At 44.8% G+C, this 15,994-nt stretch overlaps 1 protein-coding gene across 4 annotated transcripts; it reads left to right on the forward strand.

The window, feature by feature from the left end:
• Positions 1-1,179: 1,179 nt before the first annotated feature.
• On the forward strand, positions 1,180-7,501 carry Acot4 (acyl-CoA thioesterase 4). Of its 4 annotated transcripts, XM_087554629.1 has the most exons (4): positions 1,180-2,810; positions 4,394-4,596; positions 5,715-5,903; positions 6,627-7,142. In XM_087554629.1, the coding sequence occupies exons 1-4, from the start codon at positions 2,144-2,146 to the stop codon at positions 6,723-6,725; spliced, it is 1,158 nt and encodes a 385-aa protein (XP_087410755.1). In that variant the 5' UTR covers positions 1,180-2,143; the 3' UTR covers positions 6,726-7,142.
• The last annotated feature ends 8,493 nt before the right edge of the window (positions 7,502-15,994 follow it).

The raw sequence follows: 15,994 nt of genomic DNA on the forward strand, positions 1-15,994 counted from the left end.
ACCTTAAATCTGTATAATTTTCCTTTCACTGGGAATTGAACTCAGGACCTCTGGAAGAGCAGCCAGTGCTCTTAACCAATGAACTATCTCTCCAGTCCATTTTTTTTTGTTTGTTTGTTTTTAAAGATACATTTCATTTTTAAAATAACTTTATTTTTATTTTATGTGCATTGTTGTTTTGGCTGCATGTCTGTCTGTGAGGGTGTCCGGTCCCCTGGAATTGGACTTACAGACAGTTGTGAGCTGCCCTGTGGGTGCTGAGAATTGAACTCAAGTCCTCTGGAAGGACAGCCAGTGCCCTTCTTAACCACTGAGCATGCCCTAGCTGGAAAGCACCACATTTTTAAAAAGCTGTACTTTAGGATACAGAAGAGGAAGGATCTGCAGCAGGCAGGTACACTGGTCCTACAAGTCAGGTCAGCCCTGTTGAGCCATTCCTGTCAGAGATTGCTCTGTTTTATTGTTCTCGTGGCCTCTTTAGTTTGATAACTTTTTTTTCAGCCTCTCAAATCTTGCACACATAGTAAGGCTCTCTCTAACTCTCATCAAACTTCCCATAGCACTAAGATCTTACACAGGACACAGACATCCACATCTAGAAATACCATTGACAGAACAACCGTGAGTCTCTCTGAAATTAACTTACTGCTTCCTTGAGGAAAACATTTATTCCTGTGGTAACTCATTGGCTACTAAAAAGAAGCATGCCTTTTGTCGCTCGCCCTACAGATAGACAAAAGAAGACAAGGTCAGGGTCTCTCCTCCAACCACTCCCTTCTACTCTCAGAAAATTCCAATACCTTAGATGTTATCTCAGTGTCACAGAAAAGTAAATGGTCTTGAGTTTAGAGGCCGCCTGGGCTGGGAACACAGCTCAGTGGATTGCACCCTGGTGTGGGAGCAGGAGGACTGAAATTCAGATCCTCAGGACTCATGGAAGGATCAGTGAGTGTGCGAGCCCACATGTACTCCCAGAACTCCAGAGGAAAAACCAGGAGGCCCCAGAGCAGTAGAACCCAGACCTCGAGTTGAGTAAGGAAACCTGCGTCACTAAATAGAGAGTCGTCTAAAAAGACACTGACACTGCCCTCCAGCCTCTGCTGTGTGTACAAGTGGACACGTGCATGCACAGTCACACACATCCCACACACATACATATATAAACACACAAGGGGAGGTTGACACTGTATGTTTATAAGAACTCTCCAAATCACCCGGAGGCTATCCGTTTTGTCACAGAACAACTTAAAAGATACAAATTGGCTGTACTCTCTAGAACTCTCTAGAACCTCATTCTTCAGTGTGCTCCTGCCAGGCTGAGTAGAAGAAGTGGTTGTTATAGACAGGCTAATAAAAGCAGGAATAAAGAACAAAGACAGGATTTGTCATTTTGAAAGTGTTTTTTTTTTTAGTAAGGTAGCATCGGGGAGACAGAAAAAAAGTGACACAATGTTTAACTTCAGGTTACTTGAAGTAAAGATGCTAAGATTAACCAGGCAAGGAAAAAGCGCCCCAGAATGTCACTTGATTCCCATTTACGGTTCCCATCTGGTGGTTAACTCTCCTGTCTCTCAAGAAATAATTCAGTTCAGTTTGATGACTGGAATCTCAATGCTCACTTCTACATAACTCATAGAGGAGGCGAACTCATTTCTACATCTAACTGGTCTGTTAGTTCCCAGTGCAGTGGCTTATCTGAAACCAGAGTCCCCATCATTTCCATAGAACACCTTTTATGGTCCTTACTTAAGTACGGTCTTCTCAGTCCCATTATATTTACCACGGGACAGAACATTGCCTCAGTTGACGCTCTTCCTTTGGGCCGTTTCAGTTTGAACATCTGTCTTATGTGTATCTAGTGGGATGGCAACAAGCATCCTAAACCCAAGCCAGGAGGTTGCATAAGCACTCACATATCCGAATATTACGCTGCACCATTTTATCAGGCCATTGGACAACATTGGACATTGGATGAAGCCAACTTCCCTTCGGAGAACTTTCTATGGCACCCTTGACACCTGCTCAGCCCCTAGATCTTTCAAGCCTCCAAGTAAAGGTGGGTCCAGGCAACCACATCAGTGGCCTCTTCATCCTGTACCTGAGAGCCATTTGATTCATTCACCAATCACTTTCACAACACCACATGGGAGTGGAGAGAAGCAGAATCCTATGGCCTGAATCCAGAATCAAGGCTCAGCCCAGAAGCCAGACCTCTGACCTCTCTGTGCCCAAATTGCTGACAGACTTCGGGGCCTCTCTTGTCTGGGTCCTAGAGACCCACCAGGTCGGCTCCACAGCAGGCCAGGCTCTGCTCCGAACTCCGCGTGGTGCTCTCGTAAGTTTTCAGCTCCCCATGGCGGCGACGCTGAGCCTGGAGCCCGCCGGCCGCAGCTGCTGGGACGAGCCGCTGAGCATCACGGTGCGCGGCCTGGCCCCGGAGCAGCCCGTCACGCTGCGCGCCGCCCTGCGCGACGAGAAGGGCGCGCTCTTCCGAGCCCACGCGCGCTACCACGCCGACTCCCACGGAATGCTGGACCTGGCGCGCGCTCCCGCGCTGGGCGGCAGCTTCGCGGGGCTCGAGCCCATGGGGCTGCTCTGGGCTATGGAACCCGAACGGCCTTTCTGGCGTCTGATCAAGCGCGACGTGCAGACGCCCTTCGTGGTGGAGCTGGAGGTGCTGGACGGACACGAGCCCGACGGCGGACAGCGGCTTGCACGGGCGGTGCACGAGCGTCACTTCATGGCTCCCGGGGTGCGGCGCGTGCCCGTGCGCGAGGGCCGGGTGCGCGCCACGCTCTTTCTGCCTCCAGGTAAGTTGGGTTGTAGAGGGTGGTAGCTTGCAGGCTAAGTCTAGGGATGAGGTGGGGGTCTGGGCTTCCTAGGAAGTTGCTATTGGCCATTTCAGTGGCCTCGCAAACAGGTTGGGGGGGTGTGTTCATACAGTAGCAAGTGCCCTTTGCTTGCATTATCTCATTTAATCTCTGTTTATCCCAAATAATGTTACCAGCTACTGAAAAACAAAACAGGTGAACTTTGCTGCAGTACTCTACCTTACAGATCTCCCCAGGCATCACGGTTAAGAGAAATGATAGAGGAGACTGCCACATTGTCCTTCACACAGGAAGCCCCTTTCCCCACTCCACCCCCGCCCCTAGTCAGCGCGCGCATGCACACACACACACACACACACACACACACACACACACACACACACAGGCACGCACGCGCGCGCGCACTCGCACACACGCGCACACACTCACACAACCTCAAGGGTTAATGCCGTAGTACATCCAGCTTAGCATCAATCGTTTTTGTTCTTGTTATTTTAAATGTAACTTTATGCTGGTTTGTGAGATGACTCAGTGATTAAGAGCACTCACTGGCTACTTTATCAGAAGTCCTGGGTTCAATTCCCAGCACCTGCATGGCAGCCCACAGCTGTCTGTAACTCCAGTTCTAGGAGATCTGACACTCTCACATAGATACACTCTCACACAGATAAATATGCAAGCAAAAAGCCAACGAATATAAAATAAAAATAAATTTAACTTTATTATGTTTTCTCATGTGTGTATGGTTTGTGTGTGCTGGTGCTCACGGGGGTCAGAAGAGGGAACCAGATCTCCTTGACCTGGGGTTACAGGTGCTTGTGAGCTCCAGTTTTGGGTCCTGGGTCTTCTACAAGAACAGGGAGGCCTCTCAACCACTGTAGCACTCTCTAGCCCCCCATACACACACACACACACACACACACACACACACACACACACACACACACACTTCCCATTGTCTGCAGCCCTCAGCAGAGCAGGAGGGGACAGTCCAAGGCATGCAAGTCCTCCTTCCAAAATGTATTCCTCACCCCAAGATTTATCAGTCTCTCTGTAACAACACCCAATATGTAGAAGTATGCAAATAGGGGTTGGGGATTTAGCTCAGTGGTAGAGCGCTTGCCTAGCAAGCACAAGGCCCTGGGTTCGGTCCCCAGCTCTGGGGGGTGGGGGTGGGGAAGTATGCAAATAGTTTCTTACAGAATCATTGATAAATTTCCAATCTTAAACGGTATCATTTATAGCAACCCTTCCCCCCCCCAATCATGTCATTGGTTTACAAAGAAAAATAAGTTTATGGTTTTGTATTGGACCAAATTCATAACTGTCCTCCCGTGGCTTGTGGGCTACAGTTTGGATTCCAGAAGAGAATTTAAATTCATGAGACAGCTTAGATTTTTTTTTTCTCACTCCAAACCTCCCATGTCTCCCTTCAGTAGTGACATGGGATCTGTTTTCCTGGATTCATAGAAACCAACTAAACAATTTAGAAAGGTGTCTAAGAGAGAAGCGAATTCTTTGGATTGCATGATGCATTTGCCTTGTCATGTTCCCCTCTGTAGGACAAGGACCCTTTCCAGGGATCATCGATGTCTATGGTGTTGGAGGGGGCCTATTGGAATACCGAGCCAGCCTTCTGGCTGGTCATGGCTTTGCCACATTGGCTCTGGCTTTTTATGGCTTTGAAGATCTCCCTAAAGAGTTCAATGTCATAGAAGTGGACTACTTTGAAGAAGCAGTGTGCTACATGCTCCAACACCCGAAGGTTCTCCTCGTGTGCTTTATTCACTCGGTTTCCCTAGGAACATCTCTCTACAGGGGTGGTCTCCTGCACCAGCTGTACTGAGGCTGCTCTCTCTCCTTTGTTCAGAAAGAAAGTTTCTTGTGAAGATTTTCTTGGCTTTGGTCATCTAAAACTTCCCCTTTCTCTGTTGCAAAGATTCACAAAAATTTACTAAAATGAAATCCCACTTCATATAATAGTAAAATTCCTCTTGCCATACAGACTAGATATCTTAGCATGCTGGCTTTATAACCTTTAATTATCCTCTCAAATTTAACCACAACTTGCCCAACATTTTCTAAAGCTAAGAGCTACTAAGTTGGACTTTGAACTCTGTTTCTATGAAGTTAATCATTTTCTAGTCTTTCTTGGATGGGGTTGGACGAATGATCCAAATCTTGAACCACTGACTGCTTAATCCACATGGTTCAACACACAGCCAAATACAGCCATGGGTCAGACTCAGTGGAAATGAGGTCTTCACCTCGACAGGCTCCCATGACTTAGCACTTACAAGCAATTCCAAAATGTGACTATGCAGGGAAAGATTCACTTACTTTTATTTTATGGTATTTTGCCTGCATGGCTATACACCAGATGCATGTATTGACCCCAGAGGCCAGGAGAGGGCAACAGATCCCTTGGCAGTTATGACAGTTGTTAGCTGCCCTGTGGGTATTGGGAATCAAACCAGGATCCTTTGGAAGAGCAGTCAGTGCTCTTAACAACTGAGTCATCTCTCCAGCCCTTCTACTTACATCTTTTGATGCTAGGAAACGTCACTAACCTTTTTTGCTATACATGTTCCACAGCACACGTGTAGAGATGGGAATCACTTGCAAGAGTCAATTCTCCCCTTTCACATCGAGAAGAATTGAACACAGGTCGTCAGATTTGGCTGCAAGCACCTTTACCCAATGAGCCATCTCCTTAGCTCTTTTCTTTCTTTTTGGTTTTTTGAAGTTGCTTGGCCTGGCCTTGAACTCTCTATGTGACTGACTTTGAACTCCTGATCAATCCTCCTGCCTTCCCCTTCCCTGTGCTAGATTATAGGCATGTTCCAGCTCTGACTCTTACTCATCTTTTTTTTTTCTTTCTAGGTAAAAGGCCCAGACATTGGACTTCTGGGTCTTTCTCTAGGAGCTGATGTTTGCCTGATCATGGCTTCCTTCTTGAAGAATGTTTCAGCCACAGTTTCCATCAATGGCTCTGCATTCAGCGGAAACAGATACATACACTACAAGCAGACTATGATTCCACCATTGGGCCATGACCTGAGGAGAACGAAGGTGGCTTTCTCAGGCATTCTGGACATTGTGGATATACGGAATGACGCTGTAGGAGGCTGTGAGAACCCCAGCATGATACCAATAGAGAAGGCCAAGGGGCCCATCCTCTTTGTTGCTGGTCAGGATGACCATTGCTGGAGGAGTGAGTTATACACTCAGATAGCCTCGGAACGGTTACAGGCTCACGGAAAGGAGAGGCCTCAGATAATCTCTTACCCTGGGACTGGGCATTACATCGAGCCACCTTACTTCCCCATGTGCCCAGCTTCCCTGCACAAAATAGTGAACAAAGCTGTGGTCTGGGGAGGGGAGGTCAGGGCTCACTCAAAAGCCCAGATAGATGCATGGAAGCAAATTCTATCCTTCTTTGGCAAACACCTGGACAGTACTCACAACAGAGCCTCCTGCAGATTGTAGTGCGTTTGCCTGTAACAGACATGGCAGATTCAAGGTCAAATTTTAATGTCCAGTGACTATGTGAATCAGTTTTCTGCTGGATGACATGAAATTCATGTTCGGGGCATTAATGGTTATTAATCAATGGTTACCCTACCATCAACATGTGCTTGCCACAGATTCAGCTATATGAGATACAATGAGTAAAGTTTAAAAAACAGCGATCCCTGTTAAAACGTCTCATTTCTTCTAAGCTCAGCATTTCTGTGGTAGTTGCAGCTGTTTTGTTCCATTTATTATTGTTTTGTTTTTTTCTTTTGGGGACAGGACCTCAGCTTTGGCTGGCCTGGAACTTGCCATGTAAAGGAAGCTGGCCTTGAACTCACAGAGACTATCCTGCTTTTGCCTCCTGAGTGCCAGGATTAAAGGCTCCCACCACCATGCATGCATTCATTTTCCTACTTAGTCAGTGCTTTGACTCATGGCTCACCTTTAAAGACCGTGACTGGGGCTGCCTCGTTTCATGTCAACTCTACTGACACAAGCTGGCGTCATCTGAAAGGAGGGAGCCTGATGTGTGTGCACATCCACCTGAATATACATGTGTGTACCTTCCACACGCAGGCACCCATGCACACATGCAGCCACATGTGTACACACACATGCACACATATACATATTTGCACAACACACACACACGCACACCAAGACAACAAGACAACAAGGAAAAAATGACAATTTTGCCATCTCAATGGGGTAGATAGAGCCTTTAAATAATTTTCCAAATAATATTTCTGAAAATGCTTCTCACCTGTATTGATTAAAACAGCAAAGAAACAAAAATCTGTGGCTTTCTATTCAAGATCACTTGGAGCCTTATTATTTTTTCCCATTCAAGCTAAAAGGTAAACGTTAAGAGAGACTCCCTAAAGTTTCATTTTGCAAGAAATACAATTGGATTAGGGTCTCTTTAATCAACCCATAAATTTCAGTGTGTGAGTGTGTGTGTGAATGTGTGTGTGAGTGTGTGTGTGTCAGTGTGTGAGTGTGTATGTGAATGTGTGTATGAGTGTGTGTGAGTGTGTGTATGAGTGTGTGAGTGTGTGTGTGAGTGTGTATGAGTGTGTGTGTGAGTGTGTGTATGAATGTGTGAGTGTGTGTATGAGTGTGTGTGTGTGTGTGTGTGTGTGTGTGTGTGTGTGTCTGGTGTATGCGGTCAGAGGATGATTTCTGGGTCAGTCTCTCCTAGCATGGGTTCCAGTGATTGCCTCTATGTGTAAGGCTTCTGTGCTTTGTGCTTTTGCCCACTGAGCCAACTCATCAGCCCTTCCTGCCTAGAGACTAGAATTCTAAAATGGAAGCTATAGAATCTTTGGACATATGTGTTTGTGTGTGTGTTTTTCATTTGTGTATGTTCTATTTTGTGTCCACATGTTAAAAATCCACTAAGAAATTCTGTTTTAATTAGCTTATAAATAAAAGGGTCCTCATATAAATAAACTTTAGGTCACAGTAATTGCTAGGCAGTAGGGGCACACACCTTTAATCTCAACACTCTGAAGGCAGAGGCAGGTGAATCTCTGAGTTCGAGGCCAGGCTGGTCTACATAGTAAGTTCCAGGACAGCTGGGGCTACAGGAAAAACTCTGTCTTGAAAAACAATAACAACAAAGATTATGGTAATTAACCCAGATCTCTTATAGTTCACATGCCTTAAGTAAACCTTTGTTAAGCAGGCTTTAACAAAAATGATGTTCTCATAACTGTTAGCAGACATTTTTTACAAACAAAATTTTAGTTACATTTAATGTTGTGTATGTGTATGTTTAGGTCAGAAGACAACTTGCAGGAATCAGCTGTCCTTTGACCATGGTAGAAAGTGGTCAGACTTGGTGGCAAGCAACTTAATCAGTGGTAAAAGAGCCAGAGTTGGGGTCAATCTAAGGCCAGTGGGAAAATTCCAACACAAACCTCCTAGCACTAAGACCCCTCCCTTCCAGGAGGAATAGATCCAGCTTAGTTCTGGAACTGAAAGACCTCCGGAGTGGGGAGACCCTCACTCAAGTCTCGGGATGACTCGACCCCCCAAGAACTCACGTAAGACCATCCTTGCTGTAAGTTACATGAGGTTTATTGATAGGAACCAGTGCACTGGGGTCGAGACTTGTATCCCACGCGGGGGCAGAGGAGTTTGACCACGAGTAGCTGGGAGAAGAGGTATTTAAAGGAAGAAACCACAAAAACAACCACTTAAGGGGGTAGGGATGGCATCATTGGAAAATGTCAAGAATACCAGTGAAAAATCACAAGGAGAAACTCCCTGTTTCTCAAGATTGTTTAACTTTATGGTCAGCTAGTTCCTGGGAGAAGCTTCCTGTTTCTCAAGATTGTTCTTTAAGATTTTAATCTAACTTTATGGTCAGTTAGTTCCTGGGAGAGAATTGCCAAACCGGCTGGTGTAATTGCAGTTCCAGTGCCCAACCAGTTTCTTTCTTCTGCTCTAAACTTTTGTCTAGGGGGGCAACCTTAAAACTTTTACCTTTCAAAACAACTGCAAGCCAACTATCAGACAAAGTCACCTGTGACTCCCCAACCGACCCCCTTGAAAAGTCCTGGATGGTCCACTAACCACGTGTCAGTTTGAAGGCCACTTCACACCAGCTCCTGTCCAGTTACTATTGTTTGAATTCTGTCCCAATTATCAAAGGTATATAACTCCCTGTTAGAGTCTGCTTGGGGTTATCTCCCTCTTGAGTGGGGCAACCCCAACATGTTGGAACAATAAAATCCCTCTTGCTTTTGCATCGATCACTGCCTCCATGGGTCTCATTCAAGAGGTCCTGGAAGAGGTTCAATTTGGACCTCACACTGGCACCATCTCAGCAGCTCTTTGTTTAGTGGCCAGGCAGGATGATGTTTGTCTGTAATATATGTCTGCTAATTGCTTTTGCCTCTGCGTGAAAAAACACCTCCTAGAACATTTTGAAAGGAAGGATCTATTCAGACTCATGGATTTAACAGTTCAATCCATCATGGCAGGGAAGGCCTGGTACTCTTGGGAGCAGCAACTCATGAGGAAGACTTCTCACTTCAAGTGGCATGGTGACATAAGCCTTTAGTCTGCTTACTCAGGAGGCAGAGGCAGGAAGATCTCTGAGTTTGAGGCTAGCCTGATCTACAGAGAATGTTCCAGGTCAGCCACAGCTACACAGAGAAACCCTGACTCGTAAAAAAAAAAAAGAAAAAAAAAAAAGAAACCAAAAAGACTTCTCCCTTCATGGTAGACCAGGAGCCAGATAGTCTTTCTCGATGGTCTTCTACCCTCTTCTTCCTCTTCCTCCTCTTCCTCTTACAATTACTCTTGTAACAGTGTAACTCTGGCTGGCCTAGGCTTGCTATATAAACAATATCTCCAATTATAAGATCTACTTTACCTCTGCCTGCTGAGTACAGGGATTAAAGGTGTGTCGTGTGCCTCTATACCACACCACACCACACCACACCACACCATTGGAGCCAGGTTTTCTTAACAAATTTTCTTTTCCTAGTTAAAAAAAAACCAAAAAAAAAAAAAAAACCACAGGGCTGGAGAGATGGCTCATCCAGACTACTCTTCCAGAGGTCCTGAGTTCAATTCCCAGCAACCACATGGTGGCTCACAACCATCTGTAATGAGATCTGATGCCCTCTTCTGGTGTATCTGAAGACAGCTACAGTGTACTTATATATAATAACAAATGAGTAAATCTTTAAAAAAAAAAAAACCACAAAAGTTTTGATAGTCAATTCTGAAATCTGTTTTTTGTTCTCCTGGCTATGTTCTGAAGAGATTTCCCAAATTACAGTCTTTACTAACTGATCTCTGACTGTCTGTCTGTCTGTCTGCCTGCCTATTTCTCTGTTGGTATCTGTCTGTCTCTTCATCATGAACTCCGTTGAGGTTTTTTTTCTTTTACTCTGATTTTGACTTTACTATTTTAAAAGACAGCAAAAATGTTTGTCTTAATGACACAGATGAAACTTCTTGTGCTGAATCAGAGGAAAACCACAGGATTCCACATGCCTTCACCATCTCCAAAGCCCTCAATGCTCAAGGCTCTGGCTTTCACGTTGCCATTCTTCTGTATCAGGATGACACATGAATTTTTTCAAAATGTGTAAAATGTCTGCCTGTCACGGTTTCCAGTGAGTAAAACCAGATACCTCCAACGAGCCTGTGTATTCTCCAGACATCAAGGATGCTCAGTGAGAACTCTGTCTAACTTGGTGTAGTCTCAGAACTTGGGAGGCAGAAGCAGAAATATTCCTAAGAGACTGAGGCTATCTGGGCTAGAGATTGAGATCCCTGCCTCAAAAATAGACAAACAACATTAACAAAGGCCTACAAAATAAGATCTGCCTAGGTTTGGTTACCTGGAGCAGTTTCTAAAGCTAAGATTACTGTTTGCTAAATCAAGTCTCTTACTACACCTTTGGGGAATCACTAAACAGAATCTGATTAAACTAAACTTGTGAAGAAACTGGCTTATATTGTCTTTGGAATGTTGGTGTGACAGTAGAGGAGGGGGGAAAGACACAGTTTTTGCTTTGTTCTATTCTGTGCTGTTTTGTTCTCTTACTGGCTGCCCCTGTGCGGCCCAGGCTAGCCTGACAGTTGCTATAGGCCAGGCTGGACTCCTGAGAGGTGGGATTACTAGAATGTACCCTAATAACCATTGTATTATAAGCTATAAATTTCTAAGAAAAGCCATTATTGGGGTATGTGTGTGGGTGTGTAAAATTATCTGCGTGTAGATGAATCCATCCTAAATTATTCTGCGCTCCTCCAGTCCTCTTTCTCTGACAGATTACTAACAGTAAACATTCAATTATCCCATTTACTAAAGTGCTCCTTCCTAAAGCCCTGTAAGCAGAGTTAGAAACAGGAACCAGATCTTAAAGTCGGTTCTCACATCTGAAGGTAAGAAATTTTCCGATGCCATAGAGACGACTAAATATCAGATTAAATATCAGAACGGATTGAATATGAATCAAGCGGACTCTGGCAAGGGCCAGGGCAGCTGTCAGGGAACTCACTAGCAGTCAAAGCCCCTCTGCACTCACTCTTCCTACAGCTGTGGTGAGGGTGTGGCCCTGATCCTGGATTTACCTTGGAATGCTTCACACTTCAACTTTCAAGGGAAATATTAAACATTCAGAAACCACAGCAAACAATCAATTATCCCATTTACTAAAGTGCTCCAGGAGAAAGGCAGGCCACAGTGGTCAGTCTGAATTGTAAGAGCTTCTTTTTTTTTTTTTTTTTTTTTTGGTTCTTTTTTTCGGAGCTGGGGATCGAACCCAGGGCCTTGCGTGTAAGAGCTTCTTACAGGACCTTGACTATGATTTTTTTTTTAAGATTTATTTATTTATCATATACAAGTACACTGTAGTTGGTTTCAGACACACCAGAAGAGGGCATCGGATCCCACTACAGATGGTTGTGAGCCACCATGTGGTTGCTGGGAATTGAACTCAGGACCTCTGGAAGAGCAGTCAGTGCTCTTAACCGCTGAGCCATCTCTCCAGCCCTTGACTATGATTTTTAAAGACATTTTTTCTACTTTACTTATTGCTGGTACCAGAGGTGAAATGCATAGCCTGTTCTTGCTAGGCAAATCCTCTCTACTGCTGAGACACACCCCAGCCCTTAGATATGACCAGAGTTAGGTGATCTGCTCTTCTGTTTCAAGAATACGGGCGCTTTCTTGACCTTAATTATGAGAAGTTGGAGAAATATTCTGCTGATGATCTCATTTTAGTAAATACAAATAATAATAATAATAATAATAATAATAATAATAATAATAATCTGTGGTTTTGAGGCCAGTGTAGTCTGTATAGTGAGTTCTGGGCTATCAAGGACTGGACTGCATGGTGAAACCCTGCTTCAAAAATAAAAACAAACACACAACCCATAAATAAATATTTATTATTTCCAAATACTTAAATATCCCTTAAATATCAAAGAGAAAGGCTGTTGGTGGTAGTGGATAGTGAAGAAATCAAATAATGTGTTTTTATAAGTCGATGTCCCCTAAGATTCCAATAAAATTATAAAAGTAATCAATGTTCCATGAAACTTTTACTCTCTCAGCCTGAGTATCAGCTGCAACTAAGGGAAAGGTCGTGGCAAGCGCGCAATTAGGTTAAAGATCAATGTATGAGGAGTCAGGAGTGGGGACACCAATTTGTCACCAGGATGACAAGACTTTGTACACGAGGGCAGTGGTCATTTGAAAACTGTGCCTTCCATTTCACTTAATTATCCTCAGTCAAGGGCTTAACATGCCTTGTTTCCTTAATATTCTTTTAAACTTGTAAATAATTTATTAATTGGGTGAAGGTTTTGTTGTTGTTTCAGAGGTAGGATCTTGCTGCGTAGTCCAGGCTTGCCTGAAACTAACTATGTAGCCCAGGCTGTCCTTGAATTCATGATCCTCCAACTTCAGCGTCCTGGGTGCTACAATTATAGGTCTATGCAACCCTCCTGCCTTTTCCTGTTCCCTTCCCACTCCCACACCAACAGATTTTTGTTTTAATGCGCGTATGTATGTGCCTGGTGCCCTCAGAGGCCGGATACCCTGGGACTAGAGTTACAGGTAGCCATAAACTGCCCAGTCTGTGGCACTACTGGGAGGTCATACAACCTTAGGACCTGATACAAGAGGTGAGGCCACAGGGAGCATGCCCTTGAGGGAGACAGTGAAGTTACTCCCTCTCTTGATGACCAGCTGAGTTCTGACCCAGATACCATTTTCAGCAACTCAGCCTTTCCACACTGAATTCAGAGTCTCTTAGTCCTGGATACTTTACCGGACCTCTCGGAGAGAAACCCTTCTGGGAGTGCCCTAATCCTAAGTAGCCAGAGAAATGCCGTTCTAGATCAGAAAAACTATTGTGTCTATTTGTGAAGTCCTAACGCTAGTTGGTGGAGCAGAAATTCCCGTTCTGGGTTAATTCCGAGACAGCATCTCACTGGTTGCCTAGACAACATGGACTCCACGTAAGGCCATTCCTCGCTCAACTTTCTGTGGAGCCAGCGCTTTAGTTGAAGGTACCAGGAATACCTGTGCAGCCCATCATCCTCACGCAGCTCCCAGAACCAGGACTCCCGAGCAAGGGTACAATGAATGGCAAGACCTGGGTCACTTCTTCAGCTGCTTCTCTCTCGGGTGACAGAAGCCATAGGTCTTCCCAGCTGGAAAAGGCAGTAGAAGAAGCTGGCTTTCTTCTATATAATTCAGCTTGTGTTGAGAGCTGAATTAACCAGTTAAGTTTGGTACAAGCCAAGTTTCCCACTTCCGGCTGCAGTTACTTTTTACAGGAAATTCTCAAACCTGAGACCTAATTGTATACTTTTTTGTTTTGCTTGTTTTGTTTTCTGAGTCAGGGTTTCTCTGTGTAGTCCTGACTGTACTGGAACTCACTCTGTAGACCAGGATGGCCTCAAACTCAGAGATCTGCCTGCCTCTGTCTCCCAGAGTGCTGGGATTAAAAGCTGTGTCCACCTTGCCTGGCTCTAAGGTTTTTTGTTTTGTTTTTTTTTTCCCTTGGAGCTGGGGACCGAACCCAGGGCCTTGTGCTTGCTAGGCAAGCGCTCTACCACTGAGCTAAATCCCCAACCCCCTGGCTCTAAGTTTTTAAAAATCATTATTCATTGAGTTTTGAATTGCTTTTCTCCCTTGTCCACTCGGCTCCTTGTTCAGGTAGCTCTAAACTATGGGTGAATTCAGGGAGGGTGAAATCAAGGGATTCCTTCCCCAGGCTAAATCAGCACTTACAGTTTCGAGCAAGCTCTTCCGGGGCCCTTTAAGGCTTTAAGGACTGCAGGAAGCCTAACTAGGACTGTTTGTTTACAGAAAGAGGGTAGGAGGGAGTACCCTTGAGTGTGAGGAAGACTCTCTCCTCTGACACAACTCAGGAGTCAGCTCTGGGTCTCCCTGATTGTAGAAACTTGAAGAATGAAATTCACTGACAAAGTTCGAAGAATCACTTTATTACTACAGGCATAAAGCTTAAAGAATAAAGATGAAATACAGCAGAAAGCAGAGTTCCAGAGTCCCCAAGAGAAGAAAACCAAATTCTTTGAGCTTATCTAGGGATTTCTTATAGGACTCGACACAGAAAGTGGACCAACCCTGAGGAAGAATATCTGAGTATGGGAAGTTGAGCATTGGAAGGCACATAGTCTATGTACATTCTCCTGGTCCAATCAGGGAGTTCAAAGACTGTTCCTGCACTGCTTCCCTGGTTAGGACTGGTTGAAGCCCGTCCCTGTCCATCTCTGACTTCTGCATTATTAGCTCTTGATCTTGTCTGTCTGCTGGTAATTAGTCCTGGCCAGTGTTGCTCTACTCCAACCTTACAAGGCCTGGCTAGTCTTAGGCCTTGACGGAGTCTGCTAGCCATTAACTTACGCTCTACATTATGTGATCAGCTCATAGCCAGACAATGGACCTTTTTCCTTTACTGTCTATGCAGAGTTAACAGTTATCACGGCTAACAAGACATAGCTGTCGCTCTTACTCTTCTCTTGCTCTTGCTCTTATTCTCTTCTCTCTTGCCCTCTTCTCTTTGTCCCTAATCTCTCCATTCCCCCTTCCCTCTACGTGCTCATGGCTGGCCTTTACTTATCCCCCTTTATACCCTTCTTCTCTCATTAAACCTTTCCATGTTGGGAAAAAAAAAAAAAGACATAGCTGTCGTTTTTCTTGTTTACCTCATATTTAGCTCATAGTAGGTGCAGTCTGGAATAGGAATAGGTTATTGTTTTGGGAGTTTTGTTTATTTTTTGGAAGCCACCCTTAAAGTTTGGTCAGCTACAACTAGCTGCATTAGAAGCAAGAATCAATTAATGAGCAACAATGTTTCGTTTGTATTCCTTGGGGAAGGAGCTTCAGGGGAAGGCAGTCTATCTGCCCACCCTGGCGCAGCTTAGCTGTCTCACGCCCAGCAGCAAGCCCCTTTCTTTCTCTATTCCCAACTTCATAGCTTTAACACACTTGGTCTCTGTTTCTAAACAGCAGTGGCCCCTGCTTTTGCAACAAGTCCACTTATGAGACCCTTTCAAATAACCCAGTTTGCCTGAATTTTCTCTCAGCTGAGTTGGACAACACCCGGATTGGCATTAGCACAGTTTTAACCTATCTTGATAAGGAACTGGAAGAGTGCAGGGTGGTGGTCCAGGGCAGTGATCCCGACATTTGGAAGGTAGAAGCCGGAGTTCTAAGCCATCCTTAGTCACACCTCAAGTTCAAGGTCAACTTGAGCCAGATGAACCCTCATCACAAAACAACCACCACCACCATCACCACTACCTGGAAGGTAATTCAGGAGTGGACTCAGCCTGCATGCCAGGAGGTCTGAGTTAAGTAGAAGTGGCTCCAGGTTCCACAAAGACTAGAGAAAGGCTTGGAAAGGGCGTAAAGGGAGGATGGGAAGGAGGCCTTGCTTGGCATGGATCACTAGAATTACAGTTTCCTGATATGTTTTGGTATAATCCGGATTTTTGGAACGATATCTTTTCCAGTCTTTATTTTATACACTATTTCAACAGGCATCAAGTCGTAAAACAAGGTTAATCATTCTGCATCTCCCGCACTGCACTGTAGTATTTAACAAACGCTAGAGGGCTTAGCACAGCGGCTTCCTCCC

Source organism: Rattus norvegicus, chromosome 6 (genome assembly GCF_021556685.1).
Source record: "Rattus norvegicus strain SHRSP/BbbUtx chromosome 6, alternate assembly SHRSP_T2T, whole genome shotgun sequence".
Lineage (NCBI taxonomy): Eukaryota > Metazoa > Chordata > Mammalia > Rodentia > Muridae > Rattus > Rattus norvegicus.

Excerpts from the sequence above, each read along its gene's own strand:
- Acot4 (XM_087554629.1), top strand. The coding sequence starts at position 2,144 with ATGGGAGTGGAGAGAAGCAGAATCCTATGGCCTGAATCCAGAATCAAG. Across the intron at positions 4,597-5,714 it reads ACATGCTCCAACACCCGAAG|GTAAAAGGCCCAGACATTGG; the intron begins GTTCTCCTCGTG and ends TTTTCTTTCTAG. Across the intron at positions 5,904-6,626 it reads ATGACCTGAGGAGAACGAAG|GACCTCAGCTTTGGCTGGCC; the intron begins GTGGCTTTCTCA and ends TTTTGGGGACAG.